Consider the following 24,378-nt stretch of genomic DNA (forward strand, 5'->3'; position numbering starts at 1 on the left):
TAATTATTCTAATTGCTTTTGTGGTCATTATCTCACATAAAGAAATCATTTCATCATTTCACTGGTATATACAATTTTTATTTAATAGTAATTTTCATTTGACAGTACTTACAAGAAGTATTGACACGTGTATTAACATCCACATTAAGTTTGAAGTTAATAAAAGTAAAAGGCTAAGATAAAACGCATTTGAAAAAATTATTTTATAATTATTTTTTATCATTGGAGGAGAATCTCTATTATTAAAGTAAAAAAGAGTGAATTTTAACACATTGTGCTAAAACTATTTAAAATCAATTTTTCCTATGTTTCAGGAATTATGCTTCTCATGTAAATTTAGCATCTATTGTTTTGATTTAAATAACATAGAATATCAAAGGGAGACGTAAGATTAAATTCATTTGCGAGTCTTTGTTCTGGTCTATCACGTGCATTCGTTACTATGCAATCACTGCTATGCAAAGTATACTCTTAAAATGCGTATCGAGTCGCATGCAACTGTGTGTGTCCCGGCACGCACATTCGTGATGCTGCCTCACGTTGCGAATTGCCAATCAGCTGCATCCTGCGACCTAATTCCCTCTTTTTCTCTCTCTTTTTCTCTTTTTCATTCTCCCTCATATCTCGCTCTTTATTATTTTGTTCATTTTAACGCTGATAAGTAACGGCTATTAAGATTCGACGAGAATTTAACGAATCTTAGTAATAAGCAAGTAGGTTTTCTTTGAATGGCATGAACGCTAATAATACGAAGTAAATACAACATTTAATGATGTATATGAATAATAAGTAATAAAACTGTGTCTGCATACTTTGAATATTATGCAAGAGATGTTCCAAAATTGATTGAACCAGTTCTCTCTCTTTTCCTTGCACGATTACAAGTTCTTGAATCAAATTAAGAATATTTTAACAATAATCTGATAAAATATAATATCTTTGATATCTTAATTTACAATGTGTTAAATATTTTGAAAAGATTTTATATATTTCACAAGTTGTTATATATTTTATTATTTTATATAAACACTCCTTTTTTTTCGAATCTAAATAAAAATCAATTGTCAGGCGCAATAATCTCGTGTCTTTTTTTTAGTGTCATATTTTTTCTTTATGACCTATTTCATTATACATATAGGTACTTTGTACATATAATACATTCGTTTTAATAAATTTTGTCTGGTCTTGTCATGAAATGAATGTTTGGTCGATACGATGCCTCCTGACTTCGATATTGGCCTACATTGCTTTCACTTTTGCCGTATCTTTACTTTCCCATGGTCACGCCGCGAGGATTATTCGAGTTATATTGAATTGCTTTACCACGATTTACGAAAGACTCTGGAGAATTGCATCGTGTAAAACACGACATCGCGATTGCACATATAAAAAAAAGTAGAATGGAAACTGTTTCGCAAAATTGTCGGCAAACATGATATATTCACAGCTAGAAGAAAATTTACTTGTATAAATCTTATTTTTTCCACACTTGTACTCTAATTAAACGATTAAACTCAAATCTTAAATCTTCCGTCGAAAATTCCGAATAACACCGAGACGTTGTGTGATCATCGAACGCAGCTGTGTAAAGCGCGATAATTTACAAGTACTATATTACACGTATTTTTCCTTGATCGAGATACACATGCCTTTCCTGAGATTTATCGCTAACGAGATGCTCGCTTTGGCTCGCCTTCATAACATATGGCGTGCATCTGCCATCCTGCGAATCGCGTGATAAAAGAAATCGCTTTCGTTAAACAGCCCTTGCTCTTTGCTCAATATTTTTGTATTTTACCATTATATCATACTTATTGTCCTTCTCTCTATCATATATAATATCTTGTATAATCTCTAATATCTTATAATATATTTCATATATAATATATTTAATTATAATTTTTAATTTAGGTATTGCTATACCTTACCTTGGTATACCCTTATCTAAGTATTGTTATTAAATTTAATTTCAATTACAAACTCATTTAATCAAATTTAATTAAATAATTAATTTTTAAATTTACACACATACACATATATATAGAAAATTTATGTATAATATCTACATAATCCTTTGTGGTTTGCATTAATGGCAAAGAGTTACTTGCGTGTCAAGCAGGAGCGGTTCCGTTCATTTTCATAATGTAAGTCTGTGCGTATGATATTAAACCTCGCGCATGTGCGTGCGTGAATGAAACACAGTTGGGTGCAACGTTACACATGATAATCGTCCATTATATGATATCGTGAAAGCGAAATTGTGGGAGTTTGGAAGAAATTACTACTCCACTTTTTCCGCTAATTTTTCCCAACTAATTCGAAATCTGGATATACGAATCAAGTCGGACGAAACTCGCGATAAGTAAATATTTTATTATCAATAAGGAAACATCGACGTTGCATAGATGTAGATAATGTATGTATTTGTATAGATAAGAAGTCTTATCTGGGTAATATGCCTGCGTTCTCACATACAATTGCGTGATCAATTTTCCGTTTTAATAATCTATCATCAGAGTCGTGTTATTGAAAATCAAGCGTATATATAAGCAGAAGTTGTTGGAGACTCTCATTAATAATGCAGATACGGCCGCTTTATTTTGGGCGATCGACACTCAAATTATTTTAACACGTGGTAACCCACATAAACCACTTTGATATTTTAAGAATTATCTTACTATTCATCGAGAATGATCCGACCGAAATAACCGTAATAACATTATACAGACATCCAGGATATTATTATCACTCGCCCGGATAAAATAATTTATTATATTGTTCTAAGACTTTTAAAAAGTTAATTAATTTTTAATATTGCTTTAATGAGACAAACTAACGGATACAAAGTAACAGATTATTCGTAGTTGTAATACTACGAATCATTATATTATAATCCTCGTCTTTCACTATTGGTGCATTTATAGAAATAAAAAAAGAAAAAATTAAGCAGCAAGTACTGCAATATTTTTATATTACTCACTGCAATGACTCGCTTGTTTCGCAATTGAAGGAAGTTGAATATATAATACGAGTTTTTAGAGTTTTCGAGTGAAAAATCGGTAGTAATGAATGCGAAACAGAGAAAATAGTACGACGTAAACTATTCTGGAAACGAGCAGTTAAAAGATCCAGAGCAGAGAAATATAATTTGTATGAGTTACACACTTTTTTCATGGCATCACATAAGAATCGACTATTAGAGAGGATATCTGGCGCGTTTCTAGAATAGTATTAGCGGCCAATTCGAAACGTTTAATATAAACGAGAGCGACAAATACATCCGGCATTATAGGATCTGCAATCAGGGTCGTGATCCACTATTACAACCCGCCGTAATTCGTTCGAGTCCTTAAGCACAAGCGAGAGCTGTTTCAAACCATTCGCTAACGATCTATGATTTGCAATGTTTTCTCTCGAGTACGGAAGGCGAGCGCCCTCGAAATTATTGAATCGTGCCCGAGATTTAATTTATAGAGTTTGCGGCGGCTGGCGCAGTTGCCCGACTTATACGAACCAGCTGTTGCGTGTTATAGATACCGGCATAGGCTGGCCAGATAGGTGCAATTATTTTAAGACTAGCACAATGTCTTCGGGCGATGCGTGCAAGCAATATGCACTTGGAAGCCACTTTCACTGTACAAACAATGAGAAATGATGATTACTCCAATACGAGTAAACTATCGAAGCGTTACATATAAAACTCAAGCATTTTTACTATGCGGTTCGTAGTTTGCTTGTTTTTCGCGATTATGATGCACATTTTTGCACGCAGTCATCACGAAGGCATTGTTGATCCCATGTTATTAATCTTCTATTGTACTACTTTTATTTTGACGCATATGTAAAAAATGATAAAGTTTTTTTATTCTTATTGTGAGTCCAATTTAAACATTTTATTTATTATTATTATATATTATGTAAAAATTATAAAAATTGCTGCTAACACACACACTTGCTGGAATAATTATTTAATTAATTTATTCGAAGTTTTCAGTATATATATAATTTTTATAAATTTTGTATTATATAAATCTAATCGAACTTGATACATACAAGCGAAAATGATTGTTTTTATAGCGATAGAACTTCAATCAAACTTTAATCAAATACATATATATACATTCTTTCAATATTAATTAATTTGCTATAAATAATGAAATATTTATAATTAGAATTTTTATTTTAAAGACGATACTTAAAAAATTAAATTTTATGTAAAGAGGTTGAGAATTGGATTCATGGTCAGAGCGAGTACCAGAATCACAGACAAGATGACAACTGGCCAACGTATGTCCTTATATTGATGCAGTGATCGATAAATTCCATAACAGGACGCTGTCGATTAGTGTTATATAAACCTTCACAGATCGATAAAATCACCGATAGATCCATCAATCGAATTTCCACTGCAATTCATCAATGTTCGTCGTTATTTAATCTTTTCTACTATAATCTAAAATAATTTCGAAATATTCGACATTAATGACTTTTTTATTCGATCGTTGAATTTTTCATTAAATTTCTTTTTTGATAGGCGTGTGCAAATTAATATATCCGAGCTCTAATAAATCGAAAGATTCGGCATTAACGAACTTTTTGAAAGTCATCGAATATTTTGCGCAATAGAAAGTGAAATCGTTACGGGCTACCAAAGAAAATGCGCTAACAGCATACCTTATAAAGTTTTTTTTTTTCATGATGGGCAATGATCCGGCCTCTCACTGCATTTTAACGGTAAAGGTGGCACCTGATTTTCTGTCCGGTTACATAAAGTAACGATCACTTGTAATATACAATTTTTTATTCAATGGCAATATTCTACAATTAAATACAGTTTCCTAATTCTCATTTCATCGAGATTCGACACGACTGATATTGTGTATCAGAAAAATAATTTAAGAGATGTTTAATGTGCGCCGCTAAATGGAATTGAAAATAGGGCTCTCAATGTCTACCAGAGTATGTATCACGAACATATGAGATCAATTGAGCTGCGTAAACGTATAATAGAAAATCGGATAGAAAGGAAGTCGCGTCCCCGGCAGTCCTACTTCTCGCGGCATCGATTTTGATCTTACATTATAATCAGAATCTCACGATTCAGTCGTTGAATCTGCTAATTTAGCTTAACTTATAAAGGTAAAAATATCGAGGTAAAAATATCGTTTCGATAAAAGATGATCTCTAGTTCCAAAATTGGTATATTCGCTCATATATCATGTCAATATCTAATAGGGACGAACAAAACATCGCAATTATTCATCGGATTGCTTTTTTTACAGCTTGACATTTAATATTTCTTGATGTCGATAATAAGAGTCAAATCGTTTCCATCTTCGTTAATCGGGACAATTATAAATCACTTAGCAATTATATCTCGAGTTTATTTGAATTATATTTTCTTGTAGAAAAATATGGATTATGATTCTGTAAAAAATAGAATAAGCTGGTGCCCGTGAAATTCGATTAAACACTGCAGACGATTAGAATAATTCAAGATTTATTACAAGGATTATTGTTCTTCTTTTGCGAGAGAATTCCATTGAAAATCAAGTATTTTTTTTAAAGTGAGAGATAATTTAGTGAAGAAGTTATTGGTCTACTTTAATCTTTTATATCATCGACAAATAATTTAGTATTGATCTACTCTAATAATTGTAATTTCAAATTCACATATCATTTGTGTTCAAACGTTTAAATATGTAGTTCTCATATTAAGATTCTCATGTTTATTAACATTTAATTATTAATTAATTATTGTAATTTCATGCATTTCCCAATAGGAATAAATGTCATTGAGAGAGATAATCGTCTGACGAAGTAATTACATTCTTGCATGCGTTTATGACACGTATGTGCATATAAGTATAAAGGCATATCTTATTAAAGTTATGGTATTTGGTGTTTTATGCATATTAATTTTTATTATTCTTTGTGTGTGTGTGTGTGTGTGTGTGTGTGTGTGTGTGTGTGTGTGTGTGTGTGTGTGTGTGTGTGTGTATATATATACTAAATATTAATATGTCGATGAGGTTTTTAAATATACATGAAATTAACTTTTTAACATTCGAAAAAATTAAATTTACATATATCATTTGACTGTTGCTTACACAATAATATCGTTCATGAATTTTTATTTGCATCTTCGGTATAAAAATTAAAAAATAAACTTTTAGAGAAATTAAAATTCATTTCACTGCCCACTATTATAAAGTCGTATTACTATTACAAAATTTTCAATCAATCAACTCATTCGATAGGTTTTGAAAAAGCGATTGTTTATATCTCAAAATCAGATCCACTGTCAATTTTATACGCTTTATACCGAAGATGCGAGGCGTGTCGATGGAAAGCAATTTATTCGACAGCAGACGATTCTTTTATAGGAATAAATTGCGTGAGAAAGTTCGTAGAAATTTTCACGGGTCAGCCTATAGAAACTCTGCTTCCTAGTTACTGACGTCTCGCGTGTCACAAACCCCATTATTTATCGACGACTCCCTTGACCTGCATTACAAATCGCTATCGCCGTCACCTTTTATCCGTCGATGAATTTTCAACAATTAAATCCTGACAACTTGATTCGAGACACTAGTCAGTAAGATCAATGGGACTCAATTGGAGAAAGTCGCGTAAGCAATGTTTCCTATCATTTGATTCCTGTTCACAAAGATTTCACGTGAGTCCTATGCGCCCTCGTTTAGAAATTACAGTAATTTCAATAATCGTTACATGGCACATCGTGATAGAATTATCCAATGCATAGATTAAACATTCCGAGTAAAATGTAATGAATGTAATTAGAAGTTGGTAGTTAAAGATTGCGAAAGATTGTCTCAGGATCTTTTCTCGTTTTATTTTAGATACTATAAATTATAAATAAGCTAAGTTGTTAAGTAAACATTTTGTGAATATATAATGCCTTCTTTTATAAAATATTGATAGAAAAACACATTTATAATAGTAAATGTTAAAATCACTTTTTATTCAAACTTCTAAATATTGTCTGAATAATATATTCATATTTCTAGAATTTCTAAAGAGTTTCTGCAAAGACAATTATATTTGCAATGTGCAGCTGATAGCTGGAATCCTTGAAGCTCAAACACGGCCTTCCTTCGATTTCATCTGGCGCCTACATATCGCTGCTAACAGATAGCCTCTCTGGTAAGATCGTTATAACGAGTGCCATGAACTTGAGGCGTAACGAGTGCTTCCTCACGCAAGTCTAATATATCCATTCACGCGAGATATTTGCGTATTGAAATAAACGCGCTTTACGAGAATATTGTCGAGAAATGCAATATCAATAGTAAAAGATAAGATTTCCCCTTAGGAGAGTGCGCTACTGCGTGTGTAACCCGCATTGAGACTACGCGTGTCCACCGACGCCCATTGTTCGTTCCAAGATTAAATAGATGCTCGTATATGTACCGTGTCGCGTTAAACCACGTCCTTGAGACACGGTACCGCGTTGACTATCGTACTCGACGAGTACTTCAAGTTTTTGCCTTTAGGGCTTAGCTCTGTCTGGTACGATGGACTCGTCCATATGCACTTGGATGAGGTAATGTTCACGATTTAGTAGATAGAAGTGTTTACGGACTTCTATTTGTGGGAGACTCAGTCTCGCGAATAATTTTTCACAAGACTTTTCCAGATTTTAATACCAGATGTGTTGTAAATTTATTTTTAAAATTATCTTTCGGAAAACACTTCTTGTATATTTAGATTCCATAATAATTTTTTTTTTAGTTAAAATATTCAGATTCTAAAATTAAAGAAAAATCTCTAGAGATTACATAATCCCCTTTTCTAAATATAAAACGCGCATCCTCGTGTATAATTGTTTATACAGATATAAATTTCTATGATATATTAATATAAATTTTCTATGATATATTAATATAAATTTTTTTTCGAATTTACAAGGTAATCTTTGAAGATGTAACCTCCGTTTATTCCCGACACAACAATCTCATCTTTAATTGTATCACTATATCTTGCATAGTTACAACTTTTGACTTTGTCATACATCAGTTACGGCGGATTAATTAATCACGAGCGAAATCGTAAGATGTAGAGAGACCGCGAATTTAAAGCGGGCGTGAATCTGAAGCTTTATAATTAAGTAACCGGCTCGAAACAACGTTAGGTTTCGGTAAAAATATTTAACGTTATGCTCTTCGTTTGGTACGCTTCGCCGATACGTAGGAGTTACGCGGGCTTTTAACACCCACGCCGGCATCAGCTTTGAAGAGTGGTCGAGACGATAAAAATTGCCAATCGGATAATTAACATCACGAGGATATTCCATAAAGAATCATACTTTATTCGCGAATTTGCATTTTACCACAATATAAAACTAGTTTTTCAAAACGGATAGTAACAGCTATGATAATTGCAGCTTTTTGTTAAATAATATAGAATATTTCCTCTTTTTATTCTTTTATCTGAGGATGAAATTTCTGAACTTGTAAATTGTTTTTTATTTATATCAATAAAAATCTGCTTTAAATTTTATACTTACCGTTATTATTTTAATTAAAGATGATATTTTGTTTTTATATTTTTTTATGATTAATTACATTAAGAAACAGCTGATCGATCATTCATACGAAAATTCAATTTAATGTATCAAGTCATTCGCGTATTGTGATACAAATATCTGACAGCGCTTATCTGTGTGCTACGACCTCGGGGCACGTCGGCGCAATCAACACATGGGGCGTCTAAGAATCACGGCCCTTTACATCAAGATCTTCACTTAGTGAAGTCGAAGGCGGGTGAAGGTACGTGGAGCAAACGACGCGCGCCAACACGTGGAGGCGGACAGAATTCTCTCTCTTTTTCTTTCTCTCTTCTCCTGCACCATGCCTTACTTTCGTCCTGTTCTTCCTCATAAAGGCAGAGGCGCGATAGACACGAATAGAAAAAGAAAAAAAGAACAGCGAACGCGTAGGCATCAGCACGATCCTTATAAGAGTGACACGCGCGTGCAATGACCGAGCCATTATTATGCGGATGATTACCGCGTGCGGGGGCCTCTCGTTGCATATGAACGGGGCTTACCCGAGGTTTTATCCTGTAGGTCGGAAAGAAAAGCCGCGATCGATGAATCATACGAGACTTCCATTCTAACTTTTCGTTCTTGAAACTGACAATTATGATGTGATCGATGAATAGTTCGTATGAATTTAATAATGTTTCAATTTGATAAATTTTATATAGAATTTGTGTGCATGTGTGTGGGTTTTATATTGAGACGAAAACATTTTAAAGATTTTTATAAGTATGTTTTTGAAAATAATTTATTATATAGATAAAACGAATACATATATACTATTGCTTATTTTATGGATAGAATAATGAATAAAGATACATATTATCAATGATTGAATGTGTATGCAAAATTCAAGTTAGGATTTAAAATCAATGATCTTGAAATCGCGCGTGAATCGAAATTACATTCAATAAAGAAATTAAAATGCATCGAAATTTTGATTTGTCTCGAGACTGCGAATAAATTCGCAATTAACATCGACATTCGGCGCGATGGATGCTTTTGCCCCATCGAACGCTTTGTTTTTCAGGATGTATGTGAAAAAGAGGCCTTGAGATTAGCATCGACGTATCATAAATCACGCGAACCCCTCACGTGCGTGCAGGCGGACCTCCTGCGCACTTCCCTTTCTTACTCTCTTTTCCGTACCGCTAATAAAAGTTTGGCTTGTCGACATGGATTTACACGCTAAATAAATTACCTGCACTAATGATAATTTTATTTTGCTCATCTTGTACAATTCCATGAACAATTTCACTCTGTCAGCCATTATCCGTTAAATTCATGGCCGATAATAACGAGATGCAAATTAGTTTCGCTGTTGTTGATATCCTTATTAAAAGGACGCACGCTTTTCGAGATAAATAATATAAAACAATAAACATATAAAGCGACAGTTTAGTTGAAATTGCTTCCGCCATTGAAGGCCTACGATTCATTATCTTCTTTCGATGATGAAAAAGTTTTTTAAAATAGTATAATTAAAAAATACAATTTTATTTCTTAAGAAAATATCCCAACATCGATTAAATCGAGACAGAGATTTATTTTTAACTTTTCATATGTTACTAATAATAATACTAATAATATTACTTTGTATTTAAGTTTATATCACACATAAATAATATAGTTTATCGCAGATCGTTTACAACATTTACTTTTGTTTTTTATAGATTTTTGCATGTTGCAACTATTTTTTACTCGCAAGATTTTTCAATTTTTTGGAAAATTAAAATTATATGTTGAAAATTATCAGCTTTTTATTAGAGGCAATATATAAATCTGCCGACTAAAACCGTGAATGGAATAAATCCTTGGACGATGATGATGCTTGCCTTATCAAGAAATTGTCTGGCGGTAACGTGCTCGTCATCTATGAATCGCTCGTAAATTCCAGCGAATCGATTCGATATTTCGATCGGCGTGGCGTTTTATAGGAGCGATAGTCATTGGGGAGATCTTTAAACCTTGGTCCATTGCATTATTATGCGTCGCGCGACCTCGCATAAGAATCCGCTCTTGTCCTGTATCGTAGAGCAATTGTGTCTAACGAGTTTAAAAGGAGCGTTTAAAGAGAAACAATGGTGAAAACGTGTGTGAGTGAACGGAAAATGCGGAGGCCGTGCTGCGAACAGCCTTCAATCCGAAAGGAGAGAATCGATCTTTCAAATCAAAAGATCGCTGGCCCGTTATCCAAGACATTGAATGTAGAGTGATTTGCACCTATTGCATGAAACGTTAATTTCCTTGATTAAATCTTAGTCAGGAAGCTTTATGAAAGAAGAATGGAAATTCTGATTTATTACAAATGTACAATAAATTAAAATTGAATTTCTACTAAAAACTATACTATAATAGTACTTAATATTTTATAAATTAAATAAAGATATTAAAGATTTATTATTTAATCGTCATTTTTTTGTGACATTTAAATCAAATCATAAATTTTTAATTCCTTATAATTTGGACTGTCGTTTTCAACATTTTTTTTAATAAAAATTTTTTAATAAAAATGAGGTTCTTCTTTAATTTAAATAATGAATTCACTTTAATAAATATTATCTTAATCGCTAATCATTCTATTTGTAGATGAAAACATTACAGTATATCTAAAATACAGTATATCTAAAAAAGCATGTTTCCATCTCTCTTTGAATTACAGACTAGAAATTCAATTAATTAAATTATCATTTGCAACAAACTAAATCGAGTCGTAAGAGAAATAATTAAGATATCTCAGTTAACTTTTGATTTATAAGTCATTGAAAATCAGAGGTTTGTGCTTATGTTACTAGAGTGATTCACAGACTATATATCAATCTTCTCTCTTGTGGTGATGAAAGGTACTCGAAGGTAATTCATGTGGAGTCCTCCATTTGCGTCGAATAAATAAGCGGTCGAACTTGTTTGAATACGCGATCGTTGTGTCATGATTCGAATATACGTGGCGAATTCTCGATCGAATGAATATACTTAAGAATGTTTTAAAGCGCATATAACAACATCATTTGTTCCCAGACATCTTCCGGTTTCTCGAATAAATACACGAAGGTGAATCCGCTCGGAAGTATATCGGAGATAGACGAGCCCAGGTGTTTCGAAACACGATATTATCTGTCCGATATGATTCATCCGTTCATGGATAAAGATTCGTTTCCTTGCTTGGGGCGGATTATGCTTCCAGTGACACGTTGCAACATCGTGCTGTTTAAACACCGCATGGAGGTGACCATACAAATAAAAAAATGTTGGGCAGGTAAAAAAATTTCTTGGCGCAAACATTAATGAGTCACAATTACCATTGTGAAAATTTTGTAATTATTTAAACAAGTAACAGGAAAAATTTTCATCCCCACAACAAACATTGAAGTGTCTTTATGATATTTTTTTTATTTGGATATATAATTATTTCACACATTTTTTTTATGGCTTTAAGATTTACAGAACATATGATACAGTAAAAAAAACATAACGATTCTTGCAACAAACTAAATCGAGTCGTAAGAGAAATAATTTTGTTTACATAACGAATAATATAGATAATATAGATTATCAAACTAAATAATATAGATAATATAGATAAATGGAAATGAATAATAGAGATAATATAGAATAATATAGATTATCAAACTCTGAATTTATAAATCATTTGAATATATTAAAATTTAAAGATCATGTTCGCTCTTCATCTTCGACGTTTGTCGTTTGATAGAGAAATATTACTTGAGAGAGACTTTGACACAAAAGCCCCGTTTTCTCTCGTACTTTCCTGCTGCTTTGTCGCTTGACTAGTCACGCTACGCACGCTGCATTAAAGACGCGACGGTAACGCGTATCACGCACAATCGGCGCCGGCGTCTTCGGCGTCGTGCGACGCGAATTACACGACGATAAAATAACGGGCATGAAGTGCATGCCTACCATACGGGGGATTTCCACTTTCTTTCACAGTGAACGCAGAGTTCTGCGAGAGACAGTGCATACGGAATTCTAGACTTGACATCTCTGTCTCGATACTTGTCAGTGACTACGCATGTGTGTGTAATAATTTTGAATATATATTCTTTAAATATATTCTAACATATATTTTGCGAGTATTTTTATGTATTCGCGCACTATATATTTACATATAAATATTAGATATCATTTTATATTATATATTAGATTATGTGGTAATGTGTTTCTCTTTGATCAACGATAATTTATTAATCTATTTAGAAATGTTTTCTGTGAATATATATAATAATTATAAAATATAAGTGCAACAATATGTATGTCGCTCGAATTTCTTTTGGCAGATCGATTCGCAAGAGAGAAAATAATGAAAACTTCGTTTTTCCCAGATGATGCGATTACAGATAGAATCTATGCAGCTGTATCTCTCTCGATGTTGTATCTTTTTGATCGTATATATCTTTACAAAGGAAGATGCGCGGTTAGTCGAAATAGTTCAGTCGTCGAAATCGAATTTGCAACTGACATATTAAAAAGAAAATGCAACCAACTCGCAGACGTACTCAATCTAATGCAATTACCGCTCGTTAACGTAACGTTTTCTCGTTAAAGATACAACCGGTGAAAGTATTGGAATCGAGAGGAAGAATATTATTACGCCACGTCGTTAGATACATCGGCCTAAATTCGAATCGTTAAGCAAAGTTCTTCATGACCGATGCAATTACCGGGTCCGTTTATAATTAATGGCGATCGGTTGCTCCCGTCGTATGAATTTCCATTATCGCTGATGCTCTAGTGAAAATAAGGATGCACATCTCTCAGTAATCGATATAATTATCTCATTCGCTCCTATTCCATAAGTGCATTTCGGTGCAATCGGATCGTGAAAACAGCCTCTTTGCATTGCGAGAGAAACGAACGGATATTAGACCTCAATAACTCGATTCTCTTTGCTTTATTCTAGCTACGTCGAGAGCAGTAGTTTCTATATGGAAACAACCTCTTAGGAGTCTGAGTATTGTTTCACAATACAACACACATAGTCCATTATCTCTTCATGCGAACGCTATAATTTCTGTAACACATTGCAAATCTAAGTCTTCACGTGTTCTAGAAATTTGGAATAAAATTATAAAGTATTTTTTCGAAAGAAAATCAACGATACCGATGCTCGCTTAGCTTCACATGATGAGAAAACTATATAATTCGAAATGCAAATTTGATCAATGCAAATCCTCGTGACTTCGAATGTATTATTCCGATAATTATTGCATGCAAAACCAAGTAAATCGAATTAATAAGTACTGAGGATCACAAAGTATAATGCAGCGTTGCAGAACTTTCGATATTAATTTTAATGAGAAATTCTTCGATTGATTTGTGTGTAATCGATTTAATTCAGTATGTTCGAAGCGACATCGGTTTTGAAAAATATGTATATCTCGCGAAAGTTTTGTGAGGCATTGAAAATATTGTCTGTCACGAGCGTGAGATATCGGACGGGACATGTCCGTCGAATAATGGAAGGACTCGCTTGATCTCTCTCGCGGGAACGAGGCAGAAATTGCACTTTCGAATGCGATAAATTAGGTCGATTATCGGCGTAATTTCTGCTGTCACGGTTCGTTTATGCGCGGGTGTGTTCCTTGGAAAGGAACGACCGATGCGACGGCGAGATTGACGATGAGCCAAAGGAGATGTGCTAGACTTGGCGGATCACTAGCACGTCCGTTGCGGATAACGCGCCTTACTTATGTAGAATTAACGCGTGTCTTATCTTCGCAGGAAAGTGGACGGTTTCACCGCCACGCACTCCAAGCATCGTTTCATAAAACTAGGTTTGTTATATCAGAAAATGATCTTGGGTAGTAAGCAGTAAGCACAAGTGTTGTTCCATTGTCTATTTAAACACAAATTCAGGACATTTTAATCGGAATTCTTAATTATTAAATATTTTACCATTAATAAATTTAAAGATAATTTAGAAATTCCTTCACAGGCATCATTAACATATTTTGTAGTTATCGTGTCTAGTATTATAAGTTTCATAATTTTATAAAATAAGGTTTACATTATTATCAGGAGTAATTTTTAAATTAAAAATATGATATTTTCTTCTTTTATGAAAAATAAATATGTACATATAATTTATTTATATTCAAGTTTATAAATTAATATTATAAATGCATTATAAGAATTTACAAATATTGTTATAATAATAAGCAATACAGAATTTACAAATATTACAATAATAATACATATTCAATTATATATTCTTTGCCTATTAAAATAATTAAGTCAGACTTGAGCTAGAATTTGTGTTAGAATTCTTTTTATAATTGTCATGTATTTTCCCATGTACATCTTAATATCTATTCTAATATTATATATTGATTCTTAAATATTTTCTGTGTCTTTTTACACATAATTTTATAATATTATGAGATAAAATTATAAGTTAATTATAAATTTAACACCGTCTCGAATTATAAATTAAAAAAAAATAGATTTCAGTCTGTGATTCACCCATTTCTGTTTTAAATTATACGAGCAGTTTACTAAGCAGATCTCTCCTCTATTGTTGCAGCAGTGCGGCAGCGGCAGCAGCGGGGGTGGCGGTTCGACGGAGGGTGTCGTGGTGAGCGTCGGTGCCGGTAACGGCGTCGGCAGCAATAGCGGCGTCGGTGGCATGGATTGCATGCCCCTGCGTCCCGGTCCGTTCCATTACTTGATTAACGAGCAAGCCAAGTCTTTGGTGGCCCTGCAGGAATTGCAGAATGAAGTCGGTGCCCTGCTCGAGTTCCGGGACCTCGTCATCGAGACGTTCCCAAACCTCCGGCACAAGATGGCCGCGACGGCGTCCGCGGGTGCGTCCGTGATGTCGTCCACGTGCACCCAGAGCTCGCACATTCCTCTGCCGCTGTCGAGCCCGTCCTCGCGAAGGATCGGCGAATGGGAACCCGGCAAGATAAGACGGCGAGTGACGCGCGAGGCCGGCAGCAACGGAAGCGGCGGCAGTGGCGGCGGTGGAGGAGGAGGCGAATCCTCCTCATCGCTGCCTAGGAGTCGCAGCAACTCGCACAGCGGCGGTACCAAGAACAACTGTAGCGCGACTGTTCAAGATTCCGGCTTCAGCACGGAGACCTCGTCGAAGGACAGTGCCTCGACGGCGATCGCACCGCGGGCGAGCAGTCCCCGACCAAGTCCGTTGGACGAGGCGGAGGACGAACTCTGGAATCTACTAGATGTAATCCATCGCAAGGGGATCCGGCTGCGGGAAGAGGTCGAGTGCCTTCAAGGTCGCCTGGAAAGTGTGGCGACGGAGGAACTGGCGTCAACGGACGTACTTGAGGCCGTGAGAAATATCACTGGACTCGACGCCGATAGAACAATCGTTCGCGATAACAATATCATTGTCGATGAGCAACAGCAGCAAGATAGCAGAGATCCCCAGGTGATAGCGCTCAGGCGGGAAAAAGAACAATTGCTTGACAAAGTGGCTGAACTCGAAGCAGAGACGATATCGAGTCGCCTCAGAGCTCAGGAACTGCAAACGGAATTAGCCGCTTTGTCAGCATTGAAATCTGGAGTGGAGGATCGGCTGCGACTAACTGAAAATACTTCGGAGATCTTGGTGCCGGGTGTTCAGAGACTGCAACCGATCGCGCCGGTGATTTCTTCGCCGAAGAATGCCAACGTTAATATCAAAAGCAAAAGCTCGGCATTTGCGTCGGTCACTGGTAGTCCTGGAAGCAAGGCTTATAAGAGTCGCTTCCGCACGAGGACTATTGAGAAGAATGTGCTACTGGACGTTGTCGGGTGCAACGACGAGCCGCGCAATATCGAGATCGATATTGAAGCTAACGTGAATGAGAGGCGTGCCAGGTTGGGAGCGCTGGATTCCATCCTAGTATCACCCACCAGGGTGGCTCACGTGAAGGATGTAGATTCAAGAAAAATCGCGGCCATTCTTCGTGAGCATTCGCCTCTCGAGCTTCAGCGGCATCTAATTACTACTACCGTCCATAATCAGGTAGATCAATATTTTCTGTAATCAATATCTTCTAATTTATTTGCAAGAGTTGAAAGGATAAGTTTCGTCTAATTAATTTATCGATAATTTATATTCGTTCTTAGGTCCTACAAAAAAGATTAGATGAAGTGGAGAAAAGTACGGAAACGCTCTCCGAACGATTAGACAAAGCGCGCGAGGAAAACGACGATTTACGGTTTCAGGTAAATTACATTCCAATTATATAGCGATACAAAAAAAATCATAAATTTTCAAATATTCCCTTTCAGGAAGGATGTTCCATCCACTATTATAATATAATATGTTTTTAGTTGGAAGAACGAAACATCGAACTAGAAGGCACGCGGGCACGAGTCCGCGTGTTGGAACGCCTTCAGCAACGACCACCGACGGAAGTCGAGCCCGAAGCGGATCTGGAACAACCCAGGTGCGAGCAAAGCGGCGTCGAGCCTGGCAGCAGTACAGAATCCGCGCGAGACCATCATCAGCCGGTAGAAATCAAACCGTCGCCACGACGGCGTCCTAGTCGTATACCTTTACCTGGCAGCGCGAGTGGCAAGACAACGTCGACGACGCCTACGACAAGCGCGACTACGATCGCGCCACCACGACTTAGTCACGGCAGGAACGACAGCAGGGAATCGCTCAAATCGCTGACGAGACCGCCGCGTGATTCTAGTCGCGACAGTCACAGCGGCGGCAAATCGTTATCGAAAGCGCGCGACTCTAGTCGGGATTCGCTCGGCAATAGAAGTCTGTCCAAGAACGGCGGCAACGGAAGCAGCGGCAGTAATGGTGGCGGCGGCAGCGGCGGCGGCGGCGGCAATAAGGAAGCTAATCGGGAGTCATCCCTGAACAACCGATCCCTGCCTCGTAACAATTCCAGTCGAGATTCCCTAAATAAATCCTCCTCGCTATCCCGTGCTCGTGACTCGTTGGAATCTAACAACCTCGGAACATCCTCACCTACGACTAACGTCCCTCCCCGACGACCGCCCGCTCCCGCGCGCCGTTCCCACAGCCTGGCGCGCGCGGCGACGTCTGTCGATGCGTCTGAGAACGGCAAGGTACGACCTGTAAAACAATTCTTTTGGAGCAGCTGGCTGAAGTCACCGTTGTCCAACGGCCCGGTATAGTAGAAACCTCCCGGCAAGCCTTCTCTTCCTATGAACGACAGGCCATAGTTGCTCTTTCTCTTTCCCCCTCTTAGACATAAACACGGTCTCTAACAACGTTTCCTTCGAAAACCATTGTCTTGCCTTTGTAGCAAGATCTAAAAACCGTTATTCCTTTCTGATAGAATTCCATCTCTCTCGGTCTGGATTTTAAGCTCATCAAAGTTTGGCTAGACTAAACGGCACAGACTAAACGGCGTACCTCTCATTGACTATCTATTTTCTACTCTGTCATCATTTCTACTTAATGATAAATCTCTTTCATCACATTCTTTTTTTGTCTTCAGTACTTTTCGCCATTATGACGATCATTGTTACTGTCATTATTGTTACGTCACATCGTGTAAAACAATCGTCACTACAATAATTATGACTTTATCAACCGGTGATACTGCGTTTATCAAGGATATATCTGGTCCGATTTCCTACGATAATATAGACATACGTATGCAACATTGTCATTTTTCCCACGGCGTCTTTTTTCACTACATCCTTGTTCTATTCTCCTAACTCTACCATGGACTTCGAGATACGGTACCGCCAATGTACGATCATACAAGAACGGAATTTTTCTGTTTTCGCTGAGAACCTGCCACTCTTTGCCTAGTAAACCAATGTTCCTGAAAAACACATCTCTAACAATACGTGCAGAGACTCGAGCGAGCGAATCGACCGAGATTCTTGTATTAAAACCATCAATTGCCCGCCCGACCGTCCACCATACCAAAATCAGTCTGACCTGGAGGGCAGGCGAGCGTGCGTTCGAGCCCGTCCCCGGCGGTCCAATAAAGAAAGAAAATGGCCCCTTCTCGCGTGCCACCGGTTTTTTCTCGTAAGTTATGCTTCTTTTATTATCATTTGCTTCGATGCTTCTCTTTTGGATGTGGTGAACTGCAGCCTCTGTTTTCAATCCACTTTCATATATCCTAGCTTACACCAATAGAGTATATAGTTTGAACGTCCTCACCTGAATTTTAGCATGCGCACATACCTGTAGTTAAGTCTCTCAGGTGAGTATTGGTAAAAATGCTTATGTCCTCGAATATTTATTACGTGAGAGTTTTTTGAGCTTTCGAAATGTATAATGACAATTTTTTAATACGCTAAGATTTTGTCTGAACGTAGAGTTAATATAAACAGACTATCAATCGTGTTAGTCTGTTATCGTGAAATAAGTTCAGTATTTAAAAATTCTTATCTTAATTTCCTATCTTTTCTTATCTTTATCTTTTTCTTTCAAAGAAGAATGCTAATTCGATAGATATTGAATCTAGACTAAAGTATGTAATGGAAACTAATATATTTTTAGTTTTTCTAGTCTCTCTAAGTACTTTTAAAAGCAAGTTTCAACAATCCGTAGCAAAAATCTTGGAAATTAACGTAAAATAAAATAAATATACGATATTTTGTATCGGTATATATCGCATTTGATTATAAAGGGTTATTATGGTTATTATATTACTCATTGAATTTTACTGCTTTCTCTCTTCTTTCAATCGTTTATTTGTGAAACATGCATGCGCAGTCGATCGTGAAATATTTAAAGTCTATGCATTCGTTGCAATAAACACAAGCTTCTATCGGTAAAATTTGATTGAAGTAAAACCGACCGCTCGATAAAACTAAGAGATATTCTAGGCACGTTTAGATAATTCCAAATTGCCTTTCGTCCATAAAGACGCACACAACCATACACGCTCGATCCAACATGTGTTCAATTTACCTCGACACTCCCCTTGATTCCGCCAGTACATATTTTCAAGTATTTGTTATTCTCACATAAAGACGAGATAATGTTTCGTTTAGCACGCATCTTTCCGATCGTCATAAGCATTCACCTCGCGCCAGCGAGTCCCATCCTTCCTTCTCTTTCAAACATACGTTTGTGTGTTCAGTTGGTTTGCTCTTTTCGTTTGCTGAGGTTTGATCTTATTTGCTAGCGTTGCTTGTATGCGGATGTAAAAGCCCGAGAGAGTCGTCGCAGACGCGATCTACTACAGTCATACAGCGCGATTTTGAGGGAAAATGAATCGAGCACACGCTTACCTGCTTGGCCTTGCGGTTCATTGTCCATCTCATATCCAGCAATACCGCGTATGAAACGATGCTTTATGATTCTTTACAATATATTCGTCCATACATTCGTAAATACAATTTCATGAGACGCTCTCTTGATTTATTACGATTCTTACGTGCGTTAATATTTTTACAATTTGATTGAATTCGAATCATCAAGTAGTAAAGCTGCTTCATATGAGATTTTTACTTTGGCCCATACGACATGTTTTATAAAAATAGGATGACATTTTGATACCTCAGCATTAAAACAGACAGTGGTATCAGTGTTAATTGTAGATTGTTATCGTCTTATAACTATAATTTTCTGTACACGTAGAATTGACATTGTTCTACTGGCTGTTCCAAATTCTTGGGTATTAATATAAAATTTATCTTTGTCACATGCACTTTCAAGACGACGCGGATTGCAGTCTTGGCAGGAAAATTGTCTCGCTTATAATAGAAGGTGCGTTTCATTCGTCTGATTAAACTAATTAATACGCATATCTTTCAGAGCTGCACCGAACCACCAAGTTCCTGGTGCTCGACCAACAGCAGTTTCCGGCACAGTGATTCATCGCTCTATCCGGACTCGCTGAATCAAGAGACATCATCAGTCACCGGTTCCACGCGAGTGGAATTCATAATCGGTTCACCCACCAGACGCTTCCGTACAAGCGCCGCGTGGCCTCATCGTTATTTCGACAGTATTGACTCGGCGGCTACAGTACCGGAGAGCCTGTTAACGGACGAGTTTCCTTTGCGACGCGGTGAAGCTCTAGCCGAGTGCGACTCGCTCGAATGTCATCCGATTTCCAGCGAGGAATAAGTGACGCATAGTCGTTAACCTTGCGTCGTCGGTTTTACGAAATAAATAGGGTGCGAATAGATGAGGCGCGTAGCGAGTTGCTCTTGCTTCTTTTTATTATTTTATGTTGGATAATTGACTCTGCATACACGCGATCTATCCGTCACCGTGATGAATATGCGAATGTAGAAATAATAAGATGTAGACACATACTTATTTAGAAAATACGACACGCTAAAAGAATGACATTCGCATTCTTAATGATCCATATTCTGTGCCTTTTTAATATCGAATGATTTTTTTAAATCTTCTATAGTGATTCTAAATGAAAAAAATCCACAACGGGACAATATGTTTTTAAACGGAAATATATTATGTAATACTATTTCTCGCTACAGAATTTATCATATATCTTTCTCAAGTTGCATTTAGAAGCATTTCATACATCTTTGTAACATTACAAACATTCTTTAGTAATTTTGTCTAATCAAAAATAATATATCGACTTGTTTGGCGAATGTATATCAATTTATAACGAATATAACTGATATAGTTAATGATAATGATTATAAAAAGATTCATGCTACGTTCTCACTGGCGATATAGAGATATAGTCAAAATTTCGAATTTGTATAAATATATCACATTTATTTATAGAAAAATGCAGAGATGTAATCAAAAATTATTTCACATCTTTTAACGAGATTCTACAAAAATATATATTATTTTTACTCTATTCAGATTTCTCGTAATTATGTGAAATATACAGCTAACTTATTGAAAGATATGTACTAATTCAAATCAATTAAGAAAAATTTTTTTGAATATCTTAGAGTTGTATATATTAGTAAAAGCAATGCCAAATGCTTGTATCTATTCATTTTGATATTTTTTTATGTTATTTGATATTATTTTTTAATATCATTTATAAATGAAGAACTTGGCTTACTTAACCAATATCAAGAATGAGTTTGTTAATCAAACTTTCAATTACTTGGTTCATATTTAGTAACAGTACTCTGCAATTCTGTTAATTTTGTACCTATTTTTTTTATATATCATTATTTTCGTGTATTTTTCACAATATTGGATATTATTAGGCCTTTAACATAAATATTCTCATTGCGTCTGTGCAAAAGTGTTGTTAGCATTCAGTATGTGCAAAGATCTAATCAAATTAATTAACTCACAACAGAGAATACCAGAGTCTATAATTCACATTCCATATTCAAGCTACAATTTTATATTCCATTTAGTATTTGTATCTTCAATTTGTGTTATATATGATTGTCTTCTTATTTATTGTGTGTATTAATATTGTATCAATATGAATATATGTCTGCCGACTTTAATTAACGAGAAGCATTGTTTGTGAATACTATAGGTGTATACTATAGACGGATTATGTTAAAAAATTGAAATTCAGAAAATGAAGGATTGAAATTTATCGAGTTTGGAAATATATCGAGTGTACTTCGCACTCTCTTTCGAATATAATACATATCACATTTAAACATTAATTATCGTGCGCTCGTCCGCAAGATATAATTAACGGATATACATTGATAGATATACATTGAAGACACGAACAGCGAATATCTACTGAAAGACGTTCGATTTATGTTCCGTCCGATTCACTCGTGCATCGCACGGTACATTAAGAAGGTTCATATTCAATTCCGCTGTTTATTCGCGTTGTTCGTTCGCATAATGTATATTATAGTCAAGAGTGATAAGAGTGAGCGATGTTGATCTGTATTCGTCTTAGGGAAGTTGAGGCTCGTCGGAGTTGATTATAAATTAACTATTCATCGGAATCGCATTTTAATTCGTGTAGCTCGCGACTCCGGGAAATATGTACACAGTTCCTCGCTTCTCAAGAAATAACTAATTTAATTATTTATATATAACAATGACAATTGTTGTGAACACTGAATATTATAATCACAGACAGAGCCTGTGATCCTAGTTATAAATAAACTACGAAACATGTGATTAACATATAGTTTAAGATGCAAACCACAGGACTGATGGACTCTACTTATTTTATTAGCCTAATCATTTTTACGCGCGGCGAAATGAACAGAAAGATTAATGCGCATTCTTGCTCTTTTTCTTTATCTTTTTTTCGTACGAGGGTTCGTAACGCCGCGAATGCTCAGATATTATTGTTATTCGTACAGTCGGTAGACTCTCTGATGCTCGTATCAGTGTGCGCGCTGCTGACTGGAGGCTATTATTTTTATATCTTTAATTAACAAGCGTAATATCGAGAAAAAGTATAATCGGCTGCACCGGTACAGCAGCCTCCCGATCCGATAGTTATTAAAGCAAAGCGCTGTCACTGTATTATATTTTATCTAGTGTCTAGATATATGTATGTCTTATCATTATAGAATTATTAATTATTGTTTTACGGATATATATACACACATACCGACATATTTGTACATAGACGACGCGATTTATTTAAATAGCTCTAATGTAAATAAATGATCTATAACGAATCTGCGATAATGTGATCCTATTAATAAAATGAAATTACCTAAAGATATTTATTTATTTATTAGTATCCAATTATATTAATTATGCAATCATACAATTCTTAAAAATTTGACAGATCATTGTAAAAAAAAACAGACGATTGCAAAAGAACAGTTCTGCAGTAAGACACATTATATTTCGTCATAGAAATTAAGAAATCGGTAATATTTTATCGTTTGCGATATAATTATTAGTTATCTGAATTGATATATATATATACGAGAATACAGTGAAACCTTTCAAATGAAATATGATAAGTTTAGATATGGTATAATTTAGCGATAATTTTGATATTAATCTTATTACATATCTAATTTTATTGCATATTATATAATCTTATTACATATTTTTTAAAATTATAATCTTATTACATATTTTTTTAAATTAATTAATTAATTATCGATTAATTACTTATATATTTATACATATTTTAATATCAAAAGTTATGCCATAGCTCATTTTTATTGATCGATCAAGAGCGTATCGAATGTAGTACTACTTCCAATAGAAAAAAATTGCCAATATGATAATGATAAAATTTATTTGAAGTTTTATTTCATTTTTTCTATCTTATTGAGATGCCAGCAGACTCGAAACAATCTATTTTTGATACTTATATGATTACTAGTGATAAATGATACATTTTCTGTGGTTGGCACAATTAAAAATCCCTGATAACAAGTGCAAGATACAATACAATTATTTAAATAATTAATTATTTAGTAAACATATTGATCCGTTGTAAATTTTTAAGCGGCAGAGACTTTTTACATTCCTGATTTTATAAGTAATTCTTGTAAATATAAAAAAATACGTTATAATTATAGTTTGTGCTGTATGTATAATACGGTAGCATTAAAATATTTCGAACTTAACGCGATAGAGAAGCCAAGGCAATATTATGTAATGTACGAAGAATTATGCCCGTAACAGACATAATTCTTTGTCCCACAATATTATTGTTGAAACAACAATTACATTCCATAAGAATAATAGAGCTCAATGCGACAATATTATCGCACTGTCGCTCGCGTTAAATGATGAGCATAGCATTGATTGTCATGCAAAGAATGTGTTTTGCTTTATTACGGAAGAACTCAATTCTTAAAAGACCAAGTTTTTTACACATTTAAATCTATCTCTAAAATTCTTATTGAAATTCTCGCGCAAAAACCTGACTAAGGAAACAAGCATTTTATTATTTCTTCGCGTGTAAATGCAGACATATATGACGTACTTT

The 24,378-nt window shown here is 35.3% G+C and overlaps 1 protein-coding gene across 5 annotated transcripts in view; it reads left to right on the plus strand.

Moving 5' to 3' along the window:
• The window catches only part of Jvl (javelin-like), a 63,259-nt gene extending 40,121 nt beyond the window's left edge, over window positions 1-23,138 (plus strand). The window contains exons 1-5 of one of the 5 annotated variants that reach the window (XM_083105937.1): window positions 11,589-11,819; window positions 15,108-16,553; window positions 16,658-16,756; window positions 16,865-17,620; window positions 20,301-23,138. In XM_083105937.1, the coding sequence (XP_082962063.1) occupies window positions 15,210-16,553; window positions 16,658-16,756; window positions 16,865-17,620; window positions 20,301-20,615 (2,514 nt within the window). In that variant the 5' untranslated portion in view covers window positions 11,589-11,819; window positions 15,108-15,209 and the 3' untranslated portion in view covers window positions 20,616-23,138. Of the gene's footprint in view, window positions 1-11,588; window positions 11,820-15,107; window positions 16,554-16,657; window positions 16,757-16,864; window positions 18,561-20,300 lie in introns of those variants that run through there. The other 4 variants (XM_083105939.1, XR_014439982.1, XM_083105936.1 and 1 more) reach the window with 4 other exon arrangements.
• Window positions 23,139-24,378: the final 1,240 nt, after the last annotated feature.

Source organism: Camponotus vicinus, unplaced genomic scaffold (genome assembly GCF_025532165.1).
Source record: "Camponotus vicinus isolate PSW18456_S1 unplaced genomic scaffold, iyCamVici1.0 SCAF_8, whole genome shotgun sequence".
Taxonomy (NCBI): Eukaryota; Metazoa; Arthropoda; class Insecta; order Hymenoptera; family Formicidae; genus Camponotus; species Camponotus vicinus.